The 24,269-nt window shown below is 45.2% G+C and overlaps 2 protein-coding genes across 2 annotated transcripts in view; one reads left to right on the top strand and one right to left on the bottom strand.

Moving 5' to 3' along the window:
* Mael (maelstrom spermatogenic transposon silencer) overlaps positions 1 to 18,281 on the bottom strand; it is a 50,601-nt gene extending 32,320 nt beyond the window's left edge. The window contains exon 1 of the mRNA XM_036202819.1: positions 18,107 to 18,281. The gene's annotated coding sequence lies outside the window, so the exon portion shown is untranslated. The remainder of the gene's footprint in view (positions 1 to 18,106) is intronic.
* Ildr2 (immunoglobulin like domain containing receptor 2) overlaps positions 1 to 24,269 on the top strand; it is a 75,525-nt gene that overhangs the window by 1,853 nt on the left and 49,403 nt on the right. Inside the window, exons 2-3 of the mRNA XM_036202690.1 lie at positions 15,479 to 15,548; positions 16,608 to 16,980. Coding sequence (XP_036058583.1) covers positions 15,479 to 15,548; positions 16,608 to 16,980 — 443 coding nt within the window. The remainder of the gene's footprint in view (positions 1 to 15,478; positions 15,549 to 16,607; positions 16,981 to 24,269) is intronic.

Genomic DNA, 24,269 nt, shown 5'->3' with positions numbered 1-24,269 from the left:
TAGGTCTCTGAGCTGTCCATCCTCTGGATCCTAGTACTCCAGGCAGTGCCAGGGGTAGGGCTCATTCTTGTAGCATGAGTCTTAGGCTGGACCAGTCATTGATTAGCTAGGCACTCCCACATTTTCTGCACCACCTTTACCCCAGCACATCTTGTAGGCAGGACAGATGTAGATGGAGGTTATATGGCTGGGTTGGTGTTCTAATCCCTCCACTGGAAGTCTTGTCTAGTTATAGTAGATGGTCAGTTCAGGCTACATATCCCCTATTGCTGTGAGTCTTAGCTGAGGTCACCCTTGTAGACTCCTGGGAATTTCCCTTACACTAGGTTTCTACCTGATCTGGAAATGTCCCCACTTTTCCAGTCGCCTCTTTCAGTATCCCCCATCTTCCCACCTGATCCCTCATGTTTCCATTCCCACTTACCCCAGTCCATCCATGAGATCTCTTCTATTTCCCCTTCCCAGGGAGATCCAAGCATTCCCCCTTGAGCCCTGTCTGTTACTTAGCTTCTCTGGCTTTGTGGTTTATAGTATGGTTGTCCTTTACTTTACAGCTAATATCTACTTATAAGTAAGTATATACCTTGATTGTCTTTCTGGGTCTGGGTTATCTCACCCAGGATGATTTTTCTAATTCTATCCATTTGCCCTCGAATTTCATGATGTCATTGTTTTTTAACAGCTTTTTTTATGTAAAAATTATGTAAAGTTACTGTTTTTTAACAGTATTTTTACATAATACTCCATTATGTAAATGTACCATATTTTCTTTATCCATTCATCAGTTGAGGGACATCTAGATTGTTTCCAGGTTCTGGCTATTATGAATAAAGCTGCTTTGAACATAGTTAATCAAGTGTCCTTGCGATATGTTTGAGTATGCTTTGGGTGTATGCCTAAGAGTGGTATAGCTGGGTCTTGAGGTAGATTGAATCCCAGTTTTCTGAGAAACTGCATGTTGATTTCCAAAGTGCCTGTATAAGTTTGTACTCTCTCCAACAGTGAAAGAGTGTTCCCCTTGCTCCACATCCTTTCCGGCATGAGCTGTTATTGGAGCCCATTAGGTTTCCTAGTGGCCGTACCCAGCAGGACTGTATAAGAGGTTGATTGGGCCACGGGCCTGGGTACCAGGTAACTGTAACTAGCAAGGGGGAGGCCTTTTGCTCCATCCCTTGGCATTGTTATAAATAGACCTTAGGAATAAAGTTCTGGGCCAGTGGATAAGGATCCAGGCCCTCCCGAGTCTATCCTCTGCTTTCTCTCTGTTTCTTTACTTTCTATTTCTAACTAAGTCTCATCCCTCAATCCTCAAAGAGTTCCTGGGGTATATAAGTGTGGGGGCTGTGCCCCCACAAGCTGTCACTTGTGTTTTTGATCTTAGCCATTCTGACAGGTGTAAGATGGAATCTCAGAGTTGTTTTGATTTGCATTTCCCTGATGGCTAAGGATCAGTGTTGAACATTTTTTTAAGTGTTCCTCACCACTTAAGATTCTTCTGTTGAGAATTCTCTGTTTAGATCTGCACTCCATTTTTTAATCGTATCATTTGGTTTTTGATCTAGTTTCTTGAGTTCTTTATATACTTTTTGGAAATCAGCTCTTTGCCAGATGTAGAGTTGGTGAAGATCTTTTCCCATTCTGTAGGCTGCCATTTTGTCCTATTGATGGTGTCCTTTGCCTTACAGAAGGTTTTCAGTTTCACGAGGTCTCATTTATTTATTAATTGCCAATTTTAGTGTCTGCACTATCAGTATTCTGTTCAGGAAGTTGTTTCCTGTGGCAGTATGGATAACCATATTCTTTGTTGTTGCTAATAATGTTGCTAGATTCCTCTGGTATTGAACCAGCCTAACATTTATAAGGACACATTCTTCTTGATCATGAGGCATTGCTGATACTTAAAGAAAATGTTTTGCTTTTTTAGTAGGTATGGAATTAGTATTTTGTGGTGCTTTCTGTAGGGAGCTGAGGAAGATCTGAGTGGGCGGTGTCCTGAAAGAATGTGCTTTGTTGACATGGACAGGGTCACAGTTCCAAGATCTCCAACTGGTGAGAAACCAGCAAAGCTGTTATGCAGTCTCAAGAAAAATGACACAGTTTTCCTGGAGAGTACCAGAATGAGCGTTTATGAATGGCTGATGAATGTGTGCAAAGATGGGCAACTACTGGGGCCTCCTCCTCCAGGATGTTTTCAGTGGAGATTGCTCATCTACAGAGACTGCCCCTGGAGACTCCCTAACTCCCTCCCTGTCTTCTGTCTCTACACATTGCTAGGATTCCAGGTTTCTGCAGGGAAGAAACTCTCACTTGATCCCAGCTTCACTCTAAGTGTGGCGGTGTGTCTGTCCTTTCTTCATTCTCTCTTTGCCCCTAGTGAGGAAGGGTTCCAGGACCCAAGCCATGCAGGACTGGGGCAGCTTTCCTTACTAAAGACTGGTATCAAGGTTATTATTGTTTCATAAAATGAACGCCCTTTTTCTCCTTTAAGAACTGAATAAGAGATGAGAACTACTGATTCTTTGGAAATTTGGTAGATTTTCTTCTTTAAGCTCTGATACTGACAACCTACAGAGAGCAGCAGGGGGCTGAACCTTGTCAGGATCTGGCATGGGTTGTCTTCAATCATTTCTCCTAGAAACCTATGTCACATTGGGGATTACAAGTATATTGGTATAAAATTTGGTGAGGAGATGAAGCCACTGAAACTTTTCTAAATATTGGTAAGACAACAGCTTGACTGGATCATCTCATACTTAGCTGAGTGACTCAGCAAATTCACTCTTTCAAGAGGAGCGGACTCACACAAAGGCTTGTAGATGAAATTTTATAACAGCTCTGTTCTTCAAAAGCCCCATGCTGAATAACTCAAAGTCATTAACAGTTGAATTGGTAAATTGTGGTGTATAATATGGCAGACTACTGGGAACTAAAGGGAAATGAGCTTGTCTTGATACTCAACATGAATTCTGTAATGTTACTGAGTGGAAAAAAGCATACATAAAAATGTGCGTTTTCTGTGACACGATGGATACAACCCTTAAGAAAGGTAAGACCATACATAGTTAGAGAAATCAGATCAGTAGCAGCCTGAGGCCCAGAGGTACAGGAAATAATAGAACTAACATAGAATACCTTGGAGGTGGCAAACTATTTTGTGCTTTGTAGTGTTAGTGGTGACAAGTGGAACATGTCAAAATTCATCAAATTATATTTTGAGATGCATGCATTTTCAAAAGTTATTATTTTATGTGCATGGGTGTATTTCCTGCATGTCTGTCTATGTACCATGTGCTTGCCTGGTACACTTAGAAGGCACTGGATCCTCTGGAACTGGAGGTATAGATGGTTTGTGAACTGCCATGTAGGTTCTGGGAATTGAACGTATCTCCTCTGGGAGAGCAGTAAGACCTCCTAACCCCGGAGTCAAGTTGTGTGCATTTTATTCTGTGTAAGCTACAGTTTAAGAAAATTAATTTTTAAGACAAGATTGGCATAATTAATGAATGTCTCACTTGTTTATAGTTTTAAAAATTACATTCTGTCTCCTTCATTTTCTTCCTAATATTATTTAAGCCTTCCAAGCCTTTCTAAAATATTTGTTAAAGTGTTTTATCGCTCATAAAAAAAAATCTCAATTTCTTTTCTATTGAGAAACTTTAATGTTTTTCTTTTCACCCTTTTCTGCTTTAAATGTAGCCATCAGCCTTCAGCCTGTTTTGCATTTCTTTTTCCAGTTTCTGAAATAAAATATCTTATTTTTTTCCAATGTCTATTTTTATAGGTTTACTTCTCTCGTTTCTGCTTTAGTTGGATTGATCAGTATTTCTACTTTACTTACTTTGCTGCTGACTTCAAAGTTACCCATTTTGTTTTTCTTCATTCCATAGATAGGGTGTGGGGGCCAGAGGACAACGTTCAGGAGTCCGTTCACCATGTGGGATCTGGAGCTGGATCTCAGGTCATCAGGCCTGTACAAACATCTCTACCTGCTGCTGAGCCATCTCTCCAGCCCCTGTTCCTGAAAGACAGCTTACAGACCCTTTTCTTTTGGCCAGTTGTTGGAGGGAACTGTTAATGAAGCCGCCTCACCTTCGATGACCGGATAGACTGCCATCAAGGTACTCCCACTACAGAGCACTTCACAGATGTCTTAAGGAGACTACCCTCCAGCTGCAGTTATGGCTGCTGCTGAAGCCACAGTTTCTCCTTCAGGAGGTCTTGCTCCCGTGCAGCTGCACCAGCTTACATCAGTAACAGGAGCATCAATCAGCCACGACAGGGCTTTCTTCCTGCAGCTGTTCTCTCTCAGGATGGGAAAGTTAGGGTGACTCAGGAAAAAAAAATGAAAAAGTTGTGATGTGGTGTTTATGTAAGGCTTGTGATTGGTACTTAGGTAAAGCTGAGGTGGGACTAGAATCTGCACATAGGCATGGTACCCCTATATCATGAGTGATAGAAGCAAGATGATTTCCATGCCTTTGAAGTTCGTTTAGGAGGATTTTCTCCATGTACTGCCCCAAAGGCTGCAGCACTGAGCCCAATAAGGGCTTCTCTGAATGGCCTTTGGCTGAGATGTCCTGTTGGTCATTGGTGTAATGGGCTGAACAGGTTTCATGAAGAGCAGCCTCAACACTACCCCAGCAGAAAAGAGGCAGTTAAAGGTCCAGATAAGCCACGGTGAGCTGAGAGCCCTGCCTGGCATCCAAGCTCTGAGATACATTATTGGGAGGCAGCTGAGTGTTCCAGACAATCCCCAAGGGCTGAAGCTAGAGTGAGCTCATACTAGGAAGAGTGTTAGAAATAGGGTGATAAAGTCTCTGGATGGTGAGATTGCTGGAAGTCAAGGCTATTTAGACAGCAAGGCTTGCTCACTAGAAGAGTCTGAAACATCCACTAAAGGTGAATGAGTCTAACTGTAACTCCAGCCTCTGAGTACTGGTCCTCTAGCCCAGAAGAGTGCTCATTTTGAGCACATCCAGCAATAAGCCTTTGTCTTTAAAAGCTTGGAGCCCTAACCCTCTGGCTCAAGGCATAGAGCTCTCAGTCTCTACATTAGATCTGCCTTAGAAGCCTTGTCTGTAAGCTTCCAGAACTCATCTCAACATTAAAGGAGCAGCTCCCTGCTACCTGCACTTATATTTGGATAAAGACAAAAGAGCCCTTGGCCAACCGCTTGTGATAGTTTCAGGGTTTTGTGGGTTTTTGTTTTTGTTTTTATTTTTTTAAACCAATGTTGATAAATTATCAGCATACAACAAACAACATATCTGAAATAGGAAGTTTGATGAGTTTTGACATTTGTACGCCTGTATAACTAAGCCTGCAAACAAGCCAAAAAAACCAGACCCATCCCCATTTCTTCATTCCCCCCTCCCAGTTCACGGAGTTCCCAGAGTTCTCCACTCCTCTTTCCTCCAGTCTCCTTCTGTGTCTCACTGTGTACACTTCTCCCATCACCGTGTCCTCATGTTCACTCACATTTTCTTCTATATCTGATGTTAATCCCACCAGTATATTTTCATACCAGATTATTCCGTTTCTATCAGCAGGAGTTAATTGAATCTCTTAAAAATATCTCCTGTTTCTCTCTACTCAACATAGCTCTTTTCTTTCCTCCACATGGAGTTGAGTTATAACATATTAAAGTCATAGTAACAACTAATTGTCATTGTCCACTCATTTTGTCACCTGAGCCACGTCTGGGTCTGTCTCAACAGTTGGTATTTTTCTCATTGTGAGTTAACGTCCTATGTCTTTGCTTGGTAATATTTGATTGGATGCCGGCTCTTTGACTTCGTTACATGCTGTATATTTCTGTATTCTTGTGCCTTGCTTTAGGATGTGGTTTATTACTTGGAAACAGTTCAATGCTTGCTTTTGCTCCTTTCTCTCCTGCTTTGTTATTTGAGAGCAGAGCAACCGCTAAGGCGAATTTTCTCCTCTACTGATGTGACACCCTTCCGAGCACTCCACCTGATAGCCCATGAATTTGGAGGCTTTTCCATTTGGGCTGACAAGCACACAAACTATTTCTAGCCCTGTGTGAATTCCAAGGATTGTTCCTTCTTTCAGTCCTTTCAAGTTGTTCTTTCCCTGGCACCGTGTAGTCTCCTCCCACGCAGGCACTCATCAGTATTCAGCTAGAGCTTCAAGGGAGATCCTCACCAGAGCGCCAGGGTGCTTTTGGCTTTCTGTTCCTCATGCTGCTTCCTCTTTCCTGGTACTCTGCCTGCAAGCTCTTCTCACTCTGGCCAACCCGGACACTCGGCTCCATGTGCTCAGCCCAAGGAGACTCTAAGGCCCTAGGGCTTGTCCTTCTTGGGGCTGCATTCTGGATCCTTCCTGCAGCACTTGGTGTCGTCCCAGAGCTTGCCCTGTTTCTCATCTCTCTGGGACCATTAGTTACCTTGGCTCTCTGATGATGTCCAGTGTCTGAAGTCATTGTCCTGCATATTTGGCCAGGTTTTTAGATGCTTCAGGCTGTCAGAAGAATCCGTGTTCCCTATTCCTCCACCTTGATCCAAATGACTTTCTCTTATTTTAACACTTAAAAGAACAACATTATATATACTGAATTACTAAATTTTTAGATAGGTGGTTAGGATAGATCACCATGAAGAGTAGGTGACTTTTAAAATGCAAAGAGAGAGAAGGGGCTTGGACCTGCTGAGGCTCAGTGTGCTGGGCTCTGCTGACTCCCCATGGGAGATCTCGATTTGGGGGATGTGGGGATGCGGGGTGGCTTGGAGAGAGGGCTGGGGAGTGGGAGGAGGGAAGGGGGTGGGTCTGTGGATAGCATGTGGAGTGAGTAGAAAATTTCTAAATAAAGAAAAATGAAAAAATGCAGGCGGGTGGGGGGGGGGAGAAAGGAACAGAGAGAAAAGAATTCCAGACAAAGGGAATGGAATACACAAAGGCTCAGATGATAAAGATCTAGGCATGTTCTCAGTACAGATGAAAGCCTGCTTGGTATTGGCATCATGATTCTGTTCAGAGACTGATATATGTTGAGGCTTGAATAATGAAAAGGGACTTGGGTGTGGCCATTATGAAGAATTCAAATTGTAATCTCAATAAAATGGTCATTTAAGGGTTTTATGTTGTATTATTTTAAGTGACAGAACACACACATTTATTGTATACACATGATATTTTCAATATATGCACACACCATGAAATGGCTAAATTAAGCTAATTAATATATGTTACCTTTTTGTGTGTGTGGCGAGACCATCTGAAATCTCTTTTTAAAACTGTATTTATTTGTTTGGGGAGATATTCATGTGCCATGGTATGTAAGGGAAGCCAGAGGACAATTTGTGGGAATCCATTCTCTCCTTTTACCATGTGCATTATGAGGGTCGAATGCAGGTCTCAAGCTTGCTGGTCAACACCTTTACCTGCTGAGCCATCTCTTTGGAACAGAAATCTATTATTATTTGAATGCTTTTAAAAGCATGTCATGATAAGATTCATAGTTTAAGGTCACTGTTACTGCTATTTGGAGAGTGACTCACGACAGCAAGAATGGGTGCTGGCGAGATGGCTCCTTGTTTAAAGATGCTGAGAAGCCAAACAACCTGAATTGAACTCTCAGAACTCACATGGTAGTACAAAAAAGAATTGACTTGTGGTGATATATTGTGTACCCTAATAAACTTGCCTGAGGATCAGAGGACAGAGCCAGCCACTAGATTAGACATAGAGGTCAGGCAGTGGTGGCACACACCTTTGATCTTAGGAAGTAATATGGCAGGGCAGAGAAAGGTTTATAAGGCTTGAGGAAACAGGAACTCACTCTCTTTAGGCTGAGGATTTTGTAGAGGTAAGAACTAGTGGCTGGCTTGTTCTGCTTCTCTGATCTTTCAGCTTTCACCCTGATATCTGGCTCTGGGTTTTTTCATTAAGATCATCTAAGATTCTCGAACAACATTGACTCTTACAAGTTGTCTGCTCACTTCCACATGTGCACTGTGCCACCCTCCCCCACTAAATAAATGTTTTTAAAAAGCAGCAAGAATTGGCAGGATAAGTTCTGTTAAGAGGTCCCTTCAAGAGTCAAGGTGATAAAAGCTATGGATGTGTCTGAGCGACAGAGTGCTTGCCAGCATTCCTGGGGTCCCTCGCATCACCAGGTGAGGAAAGAGAGTCTAGGTGAATGCTACATGAGGCAAGAGCATCACAGGCTCAAGGCCAACCTAAATAACTTGAGACCTAGACTCAAAATACAAAAAGTGAAAATGCCTGGGGATGTAGCTTAATGGCAAAGTTCTTGCCTAGCACGCACAAGGATCTTTAGGATTCAATTCCCAGAACCTGGGGGTCTTAAGAAAGTCTAGGTGCAAGTGAACCTAGACATCAGCCTAGACAGAAATGTACTGGCAGACAAGGGAAGCAAGGAGGGCTAGAACTGCATAAAACAGAACTTCTAGAGTGCCTGTACAAACAAGGGAAATGGAGTAACCTGAAGGTATGTGACTGAGTCACCAAGTGGTAAGTGGTGCTTTTACTGTGTTGGGGAGGATCTAGGGTAGAGGGAGACAGTGTTGGTGCCAAGGAGGGGCCAAAGCAACGAGGAACTGCTAGTATCTGTTCATCTCATTCTTTGATACATTTTTTTTCATTCTTAAGTCCTAAATAAACACAACTTTATTTTTCAGCCAGGTCAGTTATGCTATTCAGAAATTTTAGAGGATAGCAGACTTTGTTTGGTTGTGGTAGTCTTGGGATTAAGGAATCCATTATGGACGTGTTAATTTCTAGATGCCCATTATATATTCGAGTGAGGCTATAAAGCAGGCAAGAGGCCATATAAGTTTGGAGTTCCGGCCTTGAGACGGAATTGGGAAGTAAGCCACATAAAGATGGAATTTAAATTCATGGAAATGGATGAGACAACCCAAAGAAGGGACCCAAGATGGAGTGCTGGGGAACACAAGCATTTGGATTCATAGGAAGAAGACCAAGTAAAGGTGACTAAGAAGGATGTAGAGAGACTTATAAATAAAAGGAGGAAAATGAAGGCATGAGAGACCCCACCTGGCAGCAGTTTATTTACTCAGTACAGGTTTAATAAGAGCCTCCTGATACCAATCCTGTTATAGTCAAGGAATAGGTTAGATAAAACAAAGGTTGTGGGTTGGGGATTTAGCTCAGTGGTAGAGCACTTGCCTAGCAAGCGCAAGGCCCTGGGTTCGAGCCTCAACTCAAAAACAACAACAACAACAACAAAACAAAAAAAAAGGTTGTAATGAGGAAAATGAGCAATAAAGAAATAATCAATTATCCATCTAATTAGATGTCAGAGCATTGTATCACACAAGTCCAATAAAGAAAAAGAGAATAGGGGAATAGTAATGGACAAAGCCTGAAATTTAGGGTGGCAGAAAAGCCCCTGGACAAGACATCAAGTGTGAACAGACTAGAAGCAATTGCAAAGCCAAACCACGACAGTCCTAGATATCATTCCAGGCAGGAAGAACAGCAAGCATGCAGATAACGTGGGGTATGTTAGGTGTGTTTGAACAACAGCAAAGCCATTCCTAAAACTAGAATGAGGTAGAAGGGTTGGAAATAGGATGTTAGATGGTGAGTGAGGGCCAAGCCACATAGGACTTACAAGGCCACCATAAGACTTGGATTTTAGTCTACGTGAGGGAAAGGCACTAGAGATTTGGCGGATTCTCTCTCTCTCCCTCTCTCTCTCTCTCTCTCTCTCTCTCTCTCTCTCTTTCTCAAGGATAAACATAGAAGGTGCAATCTTCAGCAAAATGTGCTGAAAAGCACCTCAAAACACTATAGTGACTTCTTGAAAATGGGGCTGAGTTTTTCCTGGTGCTGGTTTGTGTTAATTACCTGATGCTGTTTGCGTATCTCCTCCACCCTGTTCTGATAAAGTAATGGGTTAACATTCTTTGAAAGGTACTATATTGGCCTTTGCTAAAAACTCCACGAGAAGTATTTCATATCCCCTTCACAACTGTAAGAAACAGATTCTTTGGTTAGATCTGTTCATAGGCTAGGATATTGGAGCCTACAGAAGAAAACTGACTTCCCCAACAGACACTGCCCATGACTCTGGGATCCATGACACTTTAACACTCTCATATCCACATATTTATCATAGATGCACGAAGATTTTTATGATCTGAAGATTTACCAAAGTCAAAACAGGAATTTCTGAGTTCCTTTTAGACATTGCCTGAATTTTGAGTAAACCAACTCCAACTGTTTATTTCTTCCTGCCGGCTGAGTCTGTATACCTCCACACTTTTGTTGGGTGACGTGGATTTTGCTTCTTGCATTGTCCTGTACTATTTCTCTCAATTCCTGCTCATGGTGTGCCATGGCCTACTTTGGATGGTTTGTCCCTTCCTGGCCTCTTGAAATAAACTCCCTCCCCCCCCAGAAAAGGCCTCTATCTGCCTTGCTCTCCTCAACTCATCCTATGTTCTGTGGCCAGAAACACAGTTTGCTGAAACACAAGCCTGATGTTCTTCTGCTTAGAAGTTCTCATGAGTTCCTTTGAAATCCAGACCTGGTAACCCAATTTCCTGGGTGTGATGGCAGCATTACTGCTCCTCTGCCCATGTGAGCACACGCTCTGGGAAGCAAGCCCCGTTCTCACGTCTGCTTGCTGCTTCTGTCTCTGTACCTCTAGCTTCTTTTCTGTCCTCAGAGATTCTGACCCAATGGTGCTGAAGATTTAGATCAGGGGTAACCTTCCAATGAAAACATTCCTGAGCAGCGTAAATGACCCATTCCTTCTGTTTTCATTCCCACATCATACCTGACACATTCCCTAACATAGTCCCTGTCACACCTTCGTATCTGCCTCCCTCTCCACTCACATGGCTTCATGCAACTGCACATTCTTTGGAGGGCTATGACTCATTCATCTCTGAATTCCTATTCATCTTGAATTTCTAGATATTGCAGGCACTCAATAAGTGAATGATTTCACCGAGAGAGAAGGAAAAGATAGGAAGTAAAGGGAAGGAGAAAATTCTGGAGTGGGTGGTAATCCATATTGCTTCTCTCAGTGTGTAAGGCATCTATAGTTGGAGAAGAGGAGTAGAGTGCATTAACACTTGTGTGAGACACCTTCCAACAGGAAGGTCAAGGTGAATGCTCTCTAATACTGCCTTTGACAGTTCACCTGCCCTTTGCTCATTTGAGCGGCTTCCTTTCAGGATGCCCAGGGTTCTGCCTTTGTGTTCCACCTCACCATCTCCGTGTGTGAGCAACACAGGAATCCCTGAGTGAATGAACTCCTGAGTGAATATGTGCTGTTGACATTGGCCTGGCCATGTCCAGGGCCATGGCCTTAGACCCATGGGAAAATGGCAAAGCCTTCCCCCAACACTCTAAGCTGAAGCTTAGAGGGATGTTGGACATTTATGGCCTAAAGACTGCTCCCCTACAGAGACTACTCCTACCAAATCCAGACTTTGTAGCTCAAATTCCCTGGTCTGGCTTTGGCTTACCTACAGCGCTATTGCTCCTGTGCCCATGTGAGCGCATGCTCTTGGAAGCAAGCCACACTCTCACTTGTTTGAGCTAAACCTGTCTTCTTGATCCAGCAGTAAGCCATAAACCCTGCCTTCTGTGTATCTATATTTAAGAACCCAGCTTCTGTGTTCAACTGTATATAATAAACATGCTGGGCTTCCTGTGTGCTGAGGTTTCTCCATCAGAGAGCCCAATCCAGCCCATCCAAGATGTTGTCTGTCCATGTGTCTCTGTGTGTCTATCTTTTTTCTGTTCCCTTACTCCCCCAGTCAGTCTGACCTTGGAACTGTGCTAGATGAGGCACCTATCCATATTCTGGGAGTGAGTAAGGTCATCAGATAATGTATTTTATTTTTTAAAAATTCACATCTATCCCTTGGGTTCTTTGTGTCTGTGACTTGGGGTCAGGGAAAGCCTCTGAAGAAAATGCTTAGACCTCTGAGCAAGAATCTTTTAGCTTAATTGTCAAGATCTAGTGCTCAAGGCATTTCGGGCTTGGGAAACCCAACTGGCCAGCCCCCCTTTCTTCTTTCTCTTTTGGTCTGTCGGCCACTGCTTCATTACTGGGCTCAGAATTGCTCTGTTCTCCATTTCAGGAGCTGCCAGTGTCACCCAGGTTTCCAAAAGATGCTAATATTGGAGCAGAAACTAAAACACAAGCCCAAATCAGAATCAGGGCTCATAACAGAAATAGCCTTACTTCATCTCTAGCCCTGTAAATTACAAACAATTTAGGGGTTGAAGTATCAGTCGGTAAGGGTTCCCAGGACTTCAAATCCTCACAATTAACTTGATTAGTGGATCACAATCGAGACAGAATGAGAGCAGGTGTACATTCGGGAGCTTTGTATCTGGCTAAAAATATAGGGCCTGACAAAACACCTGCCACTCCTCTCTGCCTTTCCCCTTCCTCCAGGGAAGTACTAGACGCTGAATAAATTTGGGGAGGAGCATATCTTTAGCCAGAGACTTTTCCACATTGTAGAAATAACAGTGTATAGAAAATTATAAAGAAGGTAAAAATGAATGAAAATCTTATCTTTTTTGTTGTTTCCTCTGTCTTTTTTAAAAGTTTTTTTTTTCTTCCATATTTGAGGCCATGCTGCTCTGTTCTTTTGTTCTGCACATTATCCTTGGATGGATCCTTTTGGGAAAAGTATTCAGGAAGCTAATTCAGGCAGAGGAGGTTCTGAACCCAGGTAGGGCACAAAACCACCACTTAATTCAGCGTCCTGCATCACCCAAATCTGGGGTCTGAGAGAGCAGGCTCTAAGATGAGACATGACACAAATACATGAACTAAGTGCATCCTCCCGGTCTTCTGCCTATGATAGAATTACCAGTTCTTGGCACTTGACACGGAGGGCATCAGAAGCTTTATATTTACATTGCTAGTCTTTAAAGCTTTAAAAAATGAAACAATGTATCCCCTGTTTACAAGAGAGCTTCCAGATGGAAAATGCTTCCATTTCCAGTAGAGTCCTTGGTTTAGTTGTTTTTTTTTTTTTTAAACTCAGAATCACTGAGGGTGATTTTCACTGTGTGAGGTTGGGGATGATAACAAACCCAATAGGTAGCACAAAGAAAAGAAGGATAAAGCAAATTCAGGTTTTTAAAAATATGTGGCCCTTGCTTGAAAGCCCTACCTCATCTATTCCTCCTGGAACAAAGAGCAGAACGAGGCAGAAATATGGTTTTTATCTGTGTGCTTTAAAAAGACCCACGTTAAGCAGGATTCATGTGCATGCATGCCTGTGTGCCTGCAATGAAATCATGTTTTAAAGAGGATTCAGCTGCATTATATTTATAACTATGTGTTGCTCCCAGCTCCCAGCATGTTTCCTTGTGGTGGCTCACGTCTCTGTTCTGTGTCCTGATTTCTGTTCTATGGTATGCAGCTTTGAAGAAAGTAGACTGTCCGCTCCCTCTCCTCACCAAGCCCAGTCCTTGCCGTGACTTTCTGAGACTCCTACTCTTGTTCTGACATGTTGGGCTCATTGCAAGAAAAAGAGTGACATGTTGGGGATCAAGCCCCACCCTTTGCTGTGATCAACCAGTCTCTACCTAGAGTCCTGCTCTGCTTGGCTAATATACATGGACAACGAAAACTGAGTCACATCATGGGATCATTTGAAGATACTAAGGGAACAGCTTCCTGGGAAGAAAAAAAAGTATTACTTCTTAAAATCTAAAGTTTATTGAAAGTGCTGAGGAAGGGAGTTAAAATGGAGATTCCCAGGCTGCATGTTGATTTTGATGTAATTATTTTTAATTGAGATTCTGGGTGTCCCATATTCTACCATCCACCACCAATATGACAAAAATAATGCCATTGTCGCAGCATCCTTCCGGCTCTATCCTTTAGTTGCATGGTTTGGATCACTAGGGGTGGCCTTAGTATTTTCATTTTGACCTTTATCACCTTGATAACAATGTGCATTTGGGAGGAGCACATAGTTCAGTTTAGAATGTAGCTCAGGAACATTTGGGACAGACCACTCCATCTCTCTAGTTGTAAAGTAAACATACAGTATGCTACACTGAAAATCATTCCTAGGATGAAAGACAGGGCACCTGCATTCTATGATTCACTATGATATAGCTCTTCTGCAAGACTTCTGATTCCTGTTGACATACACATAGGGACATATGCTGAGCACACATTCAAAGTTCTCTTCTGTCAGCATTCACTTTTCAGTTCAGCCCATATCCCATATTTCCACTCTGAATAAACTTGTTCATAGGTCTCTGTTGTGCACAAAATGCTCAACCAGACATTGTATGTACATACATAGACATGCAGTAAATAACAGAGCAAAATACAAATACATTGATATTTCAACCCTTTGATGTAGAAATACTTTTTGTAGTGCAAAGCATACATTTTTGGAGTCAGAAGACAAGGTCAAATTCTAGCTCTACCATTTACTGGCTACTTAATCATAAAGGCATTAGTTGCAATCTTTATGTCCAACCTTCCTCATTAGAATTAAATGAGGAATCTGTTTGTTTTTTTCAAGACAGGGTTTCTCTGTGTAGCTTTGCGCCTTTTCTGGCATTCGCTTTGGAGACCAGGCTGGCCTCAAACTCACAAAGATCTGCCTGCTTCTGCCTCCTGAGTGCTAGGATTAAAAGCGTGTGCTACCACCGCCCGGCAAAGAATCTTTAAAAACATCCAGAACCATGCTTAGACTCTACTAAGAAACCTACAGATGTTAAATGATGCTTGTATTTTTAATTTCTTGGGTGCTAAAGGGAATATTTCTTGATTTTCTCTCATGGAGCTGCGTATTCAGGGTTCTTAATGGCATACATTAGAAATAACCCAGGCCGAATTAAGTAAAGAGACCATTTATGAAAATGGAGTGAGTGGTTCCAAGTCTTACTAAGAATGCTGAAGATCCAGATGCAGGAGACAAGTTGGAACCCAGACAGTCCACTCTGAGACTGCTACTCAGATCACACTCCCAAGCGGTGTGCCCACCTGACCTCCACCATCTCTGGGCCTGGCCCGGGCCCCCCAGGTGCCTCTGCTGTCTCATGGCAAAACCGATGAGCAGTGTGCCCACCTGACCTCCACCGTTGCTCTGCCCCACAGATGCCTCTGCTGCCTCATGGCAAAACCAACTCTTTTCTCCACTGGTCCCTGCTTACACTGCTTGATCCACATTCAGAAAACTGAGTCACCCTGGCCATGCTGGGGGCAGAGCCTACACTCCAGCTTTGGTGGTTAGGAGGTAACTAGACTTTCTGGCTTCTGTATTTGGAACTGTTCAGATAAACGAGATGAACTCAGAAGGCACGTTGTGGCGAAAGGCCACCACCCAAGACCTCCTTCTTATTCCAAACATGTCCTGCCCTACATCACCTCTGCTTTCACATACATCTGTTCTTAGGTTGAGGATTTTTAATTCAGGAGTTCAAGGGCTGTTTTAGGTTCTTCAGTGTGCTTTCTCCCTTCCTCTAGCCAGAATGTGGATGCCTGCTTCTTTACCACCGCCAATCCTGAACATCCCAACTCTTGTCCCATTTTTCAAGTGCTAACACAGACATCTCTTTTATTGTGGTTTGAAGCCCTAGCCCAGGGCTAACTTGCTCCTTCCTCTGTCCACCAGGCTCTTTCCCTTTAGGTCTCAGAAGATGACATTGGCCCAATTTTTACAATGAATATGCATAATGTATCTAATAGTCTGGCCTTCTTTGTCTCCTGGACCCACGATGACGCTCCTCAAGGACAGGAAGGCTATACTATTACTCAAATCCTGTAGCTTTAGTTCCTAGCACCTAGTGGAGTCTTAATACATGTTTGTTAACTCAGGCACGCATTTCTCAACATATTGTGACTCCTTTCCAATAGACAGGAGATAACTCCATTTAAAAAGCAGGCATACATGTAAATGTGTTCTGCAAATGGCAAAGGTATAGGTATAGGCCATTTTAATCTCGTTTTTATTTATTTTTCTATTAAAAAGGCCTTTAAGCCGGGCGGTGGTGGCACACGCCTTTAATCCCAGCACTCGGGAGGCAGAGCCTGGCGGATCTCTGTGAGTTCGAGGCCTACAGAGTGAGTTCCAGGGAAGGCACAAAGCTACACAGAGAAAACCCTGTCTCGAAAACAAACAAACAAACAAACAAACAAAGGCCTTAAAAATGTTGTGTAGTGGGTTTGTCTCACTGTGGATTCCAATTTGACTGCAGCCTCTTGGTTCTTTGAACCAGATACACCGGCCACGGCACAGAAAAAACAAACAAACAAGCAAACAACCCCCCAAACCAAAACCAAAACCAACCAAACAAAAACCCCCAACCAAACAAAAAAACCACACTGTTCTGCCTACAGGCGTTGCTAGTCTAAGCCCCACGAGAAGTTATACCAAGTCCTTGCTGCCTCTCTGTCCCTGCCACCCACTTCAGGTGCAAACTGCCTCTCTAGCATCCGGAGAGTCCCAACCTGCGGAGTGGCATGGGTAGAGCGGCGGATGGCTGCCCCGGCCACATGGCCCGCCCTCCGCCCTCCGGGGTGGACTTCGCTGCTAGGATCTGACCTCCCGCCCCCCCCCCCCCCAGGCGGCACGTGACTCAGAAACTTTGGCTAGCGGCGGCGCGGCTGCCGAGCTCCCCCGCGCGGCGGGCTCTGCTGCGGGGAGGCGCTCGCCCCGCGCCGCGCTGCCTGTGCGTGCGGGAACGGCCCCCGCAGCCCAAGCGGACTCTGGAGCCGGCGGCAGCGCGCGTCTCGCGGGCGGCGGCGTCCAGCGCCCGGGCCCGGGCTGCGCGGCCAGCCCCGAGGGCTGCGGCGCCAGGGACGCGCGGGGGGCCCGTGCTCCGCCGCCGCCGCCTGCTGCCGCCGCGAGGCCATCGGGATCCTCGGGTGCCAGCCGCTGCCCACTTGTCCCACTCCGGATCTGCATGGGAAGTTGGGGAAGATGGACAGGGTCGTGTTGGGGTGGACCGCTGTCTTCTGGTTAACAGGTAAGAGTCGTTTGGAATACTTTAATGTGTATTCCCACAGTGGTGGTGGTCCACTCCACCTTCGTTTTCCTCCTCCTTTTTGAGCGTGTTAAAGCTGCTGCTGGTGCTGCGTGTGTGTGTGTGTGTGTGTGTGTGTGTGTGTGTGTGTGTGGTTGGTTGGTTGGTTGGTTGGGGAGGCAGGGAAAAAAGCCCGAAAAAAGCCCGATTGCAAAGCGGCCGGATGGAGATGCAGGTGTTAGACTCACCAGCGCTATGAGGGTGTTCTTAAGATGTACATTTCCGCTTCAGACAATGGTTTTTCCTCTCTCTTCCCCTGAGTTTGTTAGGTTGTGAGTCCTGGGCAATGCCTGGGGAAAGCTTTGAAGGGGTTGATTCATGAAGAGGATAGAGGTCCTAGAGGCGGAGGCAGGGGAGTGTTCACCAGCTACTTCTCTAGAGAAGGAGGGAGACCTTGGGGCATTCTCTGTGGCTACGGGGGCTTGGGAACGTGAAAACAGGCTTGATTGGTCCAGGAATTTAAGGCCTGACAAGTCTCCCTGGAATCCTTTGGAGAGGATAATAGATCAATCCCCCTCTCCCCCCATAAGGTTAATTTGAACGGAGGTTCAGAGGCACTGAACTTTGGTGGTGTCTCTGGTTCATCCCTTCCCCCCATCTTGTGAACTTTCTTCCTATCTTCTGGTGCTAGGAGAGGCCCTTGTTTGTAACACTTCGTCAAATGTGGCCGCGATTGTGGGTTAAGGAACAAGGTGGCCCTGAGGTGACCACCTCAGAGAGATTCACAGAGCAGCCCTGCTGAAGGATAGATGGGGTAGAGCGAGGAGGATTTCCACAGCTTAGGGTGGGTCAGAGGCAACCAAAGAGACAGAGTCAAGGAAGCACAGTAAGGTGTCAAGAGGTCTTTTCGGACAGGATGGGGGCAGTGGTAGACAGGAGAGAAGAGAGCAAAGAGCAGCAAGAAGGAAAAAGTTTGTGTCCTCCAGGGCATCCACTAGATGGTGGGGATAGGGGTGGGAGCACAGGACTCAAGACACTAGGAAAATAGGAACCAGCTTAAAATACCCAAAGCAAATCACCGGAACTGGAGAAAATGCATTTAAGGAGGAAGAAAGGCAAATGTCCCTACCTTCTTTAGCTTCAGAATGAGATCATCAATGGCTGGAGTTCTCTCCCTATTGCAGATGATAGGCCCTAACACTGTTCTTGCCCCCAGTTGGGATGAGGTGGTGGTTGGTGGGGGGGGGGCACCCTCAGCAGAGTTAGCCTCTTATCTTGGCTGCTCTGAGTTCATCCCTCCCACATTATTCAGATATGAATCATCTAATTCCAGGGTTTGGCTGATCCATGCTTCTCCCTCCTCTGGCCTCCCAGCGCGTTCCACTGCCACCCTCACACAGTCTAACTCTTTGAGTGTCTCTGTTGCTCAGCTGACATCTTCCAGGGGGACTTAGGTCTGCAGCCCGTGGCATCAGGCTTTTCTGAAGTCGGCCAGGCAGCTTCGGAGGGGTCCATAAGTCAGAGGTGCTTTTCTGGACCCTGCTCCCCCCGCCACTGGGTCTGCCCAAGAGAAGTACTCTGGGGACTCATGGAGAGTGGGAGAAGAACATATGGTCTCTCTAGAGTTTCTTATGAAATGGAATCTATTAGTGGAGGGACCACAGGAACTCTAGTTCAGCACCCCCGGTTTGCAGAAATAGACTGACAGAGAAACAATATGTGTATTTGTGGCTGGGGCTAGAGGTTAGTCCTCCCTGACCCTAGCCAATCTTGCATCAGCTCCACTGGCTTCATGGGTTTCTTGTGGGAGGCTCCGCTGCTTTATTTTTGTTTGGAGGGGGGTGCTGCATTGTCTGTGCCTCCTGCCATCCACACCTGGAGAGCTGTCTCTGCCCAGAAACAGGCAACAGGTTACTTATCACGGTGTCTCGGCTGTCAGACGGCAGGGGGTGATCTGTACATGAGACTGGTTCCTGTGATGCCATGGACTACCCCCTGACATCCCCTGACCCCCCCCCCCCCCCCACCCCCGTTCCCTGTTGTCAGAGGTGCTGATGGACAAGGCGCCTCTCAGCCCCAGCAAAACAATGGCTGCCAGAGAGGGGGACCTGAGGAGAGAGGAGCAGTGAAGGATGAGAGAGATTTAGACTCATTCCTCACACAGGAACCATACGAGGAAAGGTAAGAAATTCCGGTCCAGCCCAGTCAATGAATTCTCTCTTGAGACATGGTAAAAAGGGAGAGAGAAAGGGAAGGGGAAAAAAGCAGATTAAAAATGAGACAGAGAGCCAAGAACAAACCACATTGGTCCTCTCCCGCCCTCCCCCTCCCCCATGCTCTCACCACCATTCTACTCCCCTGCTCCGCTGTGAGGCAGGCTGAGCAGTTTCTAATCAACACTTGGGTTCTTTTCCTCAGGCTGTAACAGCTCCTTCCTTGTCTTTCATTGCTAAGATTCCGTACTTCTTCCTGCTACATATTTAGCCTCATGATTTCTCATTGTACTGCGGTGCTGCTTCCTGCAGTAGATTGGTTTTGTTGTTGTTGTTGTTTTGAACAAAACAAAATGCTTACCAGCTGCTATTTTAGCAACAGGTGCCATCTAGCAATCTAGACTTGAATCTGGACTTGAAGGAGGGCCCATTCAGTCTTTGTCTCCCCACCCCCTCACTGCCCCCCCCCCCCCCCCCCCCCCGGTACCCGTGGCAGCAGAGGCTGTGAGAAATGCCATGGTGATTCAACTCTGAGAGTCCACTCCATGAGCTAGCTGTAGGTTTTCCTGGGGACTCTTGAGTGTCTCTGTGATGGAACTATACGCTGCTCCGTGAGCATGTCTGTTGGCATTCTTTCGTTCACTTAACCCATTCTGAAGGCACGTACTTGATCCCTGTGGTGTCTAAGTGTGATGATAAGTGCTGAGAATCAAGCCCCCTGAAGAGACAGTTCTTACCCTCAGAGAAGGGTCAATCTAGTTGGTGATTCCAACAAGCACTCAGGTAATTTGTTAGGATGCTTGGTGGTTCTGTAAGAGCTACCTGGGTTAGGCACAGGGAAGAGGCATACTCAATCCAAACCAGGGGATTCCAACCCAAACTGACTTGGAACTGAAGTTCCTTAAGAGGTGATGGCCGAATTGAGAGGTTCTCCCACCCCCACCCCCCCCCCCCCCCCCGCTCCACATGCAGTCAGTGAGTTCCTGCCTTGTCCTGGGCATTGTGCTGGGATTAATAATAGGATTTGTAAGATGCAGCCTCTGCCTTCAAGGAGTCCAGTCTGGAGGCAGAGAACTGACTGTGCAGCGTGGACAACAGTACTAGCCCTGTGTAGAAGCAGGAAGAGAAATCTTCCCTGAGTATTGTGAGGTACTTCAGAAAACCCTTGACCCAGCCTGGAGGAGACAGGGAGGTACTGGCATGGTTCTTCCCTGGGCCACGTTGCTATTTGACGACCATGGAAGGATAGTGGGCATGGAGACTTAACAGTGTTATTAATCCTGGGAAAGGAAGACCTGCTTTCAGAGATTACTGGTACCTCAACTCCCATCATCCCTTTCACGTCCTGTGTAGCTCCTCCGCTCTTTCCCTTCTATGTTCTTCCACAGAAGCAACATTGTTTATAGCCAACTTTTTTCACTACTTTATCATAGCTGTTCCCACGCTCACCATCCCCCAGCCTGGAGGCCTCTCGCCGGATTAGAAGAAGGTGGCTGTGTTTGTACTCTTATCTCTGCCTCCAGTTCAGACGCATGAATCTGCTGAGAGGCTCATTTGCAGAGATTCAAGTCTTAGTACTGCTTGTGTTACTGTAAGCTCTGTGCTACTGTGCTCCAGGAGCTTTATTCCAAGTACTTCATGCTTGATCCGATGTTAGCTGTCTTGGTACTGGAACTTGGTGGGTGGAAAGCTCCCTGCCCTGGGTGTTGCAGGTTGAGTTCAAGGACTAGCTCTTCCACAAATAGCTGTATCGCCCTGGGCAGGTTTCTATCTTGATCTTGTAGTTTGTTGGATGAGGTGGTTCCTAGGGTTTCTTTTGGCTGTATGATTCTGAGTCTGGACTCTTTCTCATTTAATTTTGATGAGCTGGATATCAAAGCTCAAGAGTGACCTACCTATTCATCCTTTTATAATTCAGCCAGTGAAGGAAACCGAGGCAATCTTGGCTCTCTTCAGTGGTTAGAATGAAAACCACCAGCTAGGAAGGGAGATCTGTTGTTTAGATTCTCAGAACAAATGGATTAACATCCAGTTTTTGGAAGGCAGGTTTGGGTGGTCACCGTGGGGACTGGTAGAGCAAGGCAAATACATTGGACTAGGTGGGCTGAATCCTGCTACAGCCAGCATGGCCCTGGACTATCCCTTCATTTTCCAGGATCCATCTATCTTTTCCCACCTTTTGGCATTTATCCTTCTTTTGCTTTAGTCAGAAATATACAGAAAAGTAATGGTTTGTGGTTTGTTCTTATTTTGTGCTGTTTTTGTCTGTGTTGGGTGACTTTCATCTACGTTATCTCAGTGATCCTTATGCTCAAGAAGACCAAGGCTCAGAGGAAATAAGGGACGTATCTGTCCATGGGGTTTTATTTATTGAAAAATTTATGAGCTACAGTGTGTCACCACTTTAGCATAAGTTGGCTATTTCAAGTGCCAGAATCCAAAGGAATCATTCTATTTTGACTAAGGTGGATCCAAACTATAACTCTCGACTTAAGTGAATATACATGACTATTGCGGCACCTTGGGTATTGAGGCTTAGAGTTTATGGAATTCAGGAAATAGTGGAGGTGAAAGTGGGAAAGATTGGTTGTTGGTTTTCCCTAAATTAAGTCTTGAGGCGTCGGGGGTGGGGATGGGGAATACGCTGGGAAGGCAGAGGCTGTGTCCCCGGGACAGAGGACACCGCTGAGCATTTGGGACTGGGCGTTGGTGCTATACACCCCAGAGCCATGCAAGATGTGGCTGTGCTATATGTGGGCTTCAAGTCCTGGTGGTTGAGATAGGTTTTTGGCTCTCTGAAAAGGAAAGAAAGTATTTTGGATGACTGGAGTTCTTTATGGGCCAAGAAACAAGAGAGAACTCAGAAGAGCATGCTACTTCCTCTGTCCTCCTTCCGTGTGTGGAGCTTCCAGGATGCTGGGCTCTGGCTTAGGAGCAGGGCCCCCACATTATTACGCCTTCTGTACTGGGGCTTGCCAAGGGGCTGATACTGAGGCAGAAGCAGGTCAGAGGCAGCTCTTTCTCTCTTTCTCTCTGTTCCTCTCTGTCTCTGTCTGTCTCTCTGTCTCTGTCTCTGTCTGTCTCTCTGTTCCTCTCTGTTTCTCTGTCTCTGTCTGTGTGTGTGTGTGTGTGTGTGTGTGTGTGTGTGTTTAGGGGTAGGATTAGCACTAACTGACTTAGATATGAATGCTAGATTAGCATTTTATCTTATTTCCATTGGCTTTGACATAGAAAGCTAACTCATCTCACAGTGCTAGTCAGATAACTAAAATTAAACCATGTAAAAACTCTCAGAACAGTGTTTGGCACATAGTCATAACTCAGTCCTTCTCACGAACCCAACTAGGTATATTCATTAGCATTTTGACGCAACCTCGAGAAATAAATCTCAATAGCTCACTGTAATTGATATTTATTTCTTAATCATGTCATATGGAAGCTGCAGTCAGCTGTGGGTAGCTGGCTGCTGGCTAGATTTGGTGGAATTGACTCATTACTAGTTACCTTCCAATGCTCAGTATGAAGGAACAGACATTGATTATTTTGTTCTCACAGTGGAGGGAGGGTAAATGCTTGGGGCATTGGGTGGGAGTGTAAAGGCAGTGTGTAGAGCCAAACCACACAAGTGCCTTCAAAACTTCTACTTAAGCATGCCTTCTGACTTATCTGCTCATATTACACTGGGCAAAGGAAATTCTGTGGCCCAGAGCATAGTCTGGAATTTGAACTGTACCCTTGCAGGTAGAGTCCAAACGCAAGACTGGCGAAGGAGCAAACAATGAAGTCTATCAGAGGAACTAAGTCATCTACGAACCGTAATGTTATTACCTTGTAGCAGACTCTTTAGAAACCTGCAGAATGGAACTGTTGTTAACAAAAACCCCAGATGACTGAAGAAGAAATTCTCAGGCAATGAGATGTGATTCTGCAGGGTACCTTGATTGCCCTAAGAGCGGGGAGCAGCTTCCAGAGACAGTGATACTTGAGGAAGTCCTGGAGAAAGGAAGGGGTGCGATGGGGGAGGAAGAAATGTGCAGAAGGAACAGGCTATGGAAAGGCTGGGAATCAAGGGAGCACATGATATTTTCTGAAAACTAAAAGTATTTATCTGTGGTTGAAGCATTTAGTGCTGCAGGAACAAACAGAAGAGAAGCCCCTTTGTCCTCCAGAAGGCTAGAGGGACTCAGGAGTCAGAGGCGGGAGAGTGCCATGATCAAATGTGCATTTTAGAAAGAACATTTGGGCTCAAGGTGGGGAATAGATTAGATGTGGGTTAAAAAAAAAAAAAACCTTGTAGGAGAAGGTGTGATGGGACCTGAACTGACATGGTACAGTGAGCTGAGAGACAGACATGGACAGACTAACAGGATGGTAGAAATAGGATTAGCTGCATGCGGAGGTTGACAGAGAAGGAATGTTGAAGATGCCTCCAGATTTCTATCTGGGAATTTCTAGGGTTACCATCTGTGGGCATGAATTAATATGAAAGGGGAAACATAAAGGCAGGGCATGGAAACCTCTCCATCTCTTTCTCCTAATTATATTATAGCCTAGGCTGCTATGATTAAGGTAACCTAAAACATTAGCTACTTTATGCAATGCTGGGACAAAAGACCTGATAAAAGCAACTTCAGGTCAAGAGTTTGGCTCACAGTTCAAGGCTACAGTGGACCATGGTAGGGGAGTCATGGAGGCAGGAGCCGGAGACACTGATTACATTGTATCTGCAGTCTGAAGCAGAGGGAAAGAAATGCTTGAGCTCAGCCATTTCTGCTTTTTATGTAGTCTTGGACTCCAGCCCATGGCATGATACAGTCTACATTTAGGTCGGATCTTCCCACCTCACTTAACCTCATCTCAGTAATTCCCTCCAGACATGCCCAGAGTCCTGCCTGCTCAGTTATTTTAGGCCCTATAAAGTTGATGATCTTAACTATCACACATAGTGACTAATATAAAATACTTTATTCTCCCTCATTACAACTTGAATCTGTGGGGCCAGAGAGATGACCTAGAAGCTGTACACCTTACTTCTCACTTCTTAAACCTAGTTACATGGCCACAGCTAGCTGCAAGAGA

The sequence above is a fragment of the Onychomys torridus genome, chromosome 11, assembly GCF_903995425.1.
Source record: "Onychomys torridus chromosome 11, mOncTor1.1, whole genome shotgun sequence".
Taxonomy (NCBI): domain Eukaryota; kingdom Metazoa; phylum Chordata; class Mammalia; order Rodentia; family Cricetidae; genus Onychomys; species Onychomys torridus.
The sequence above is the reverse complement of the archived record's forward strand: the minus strand, read 5'-3'. Positions and strand labels throughout refer to the sequence as shown.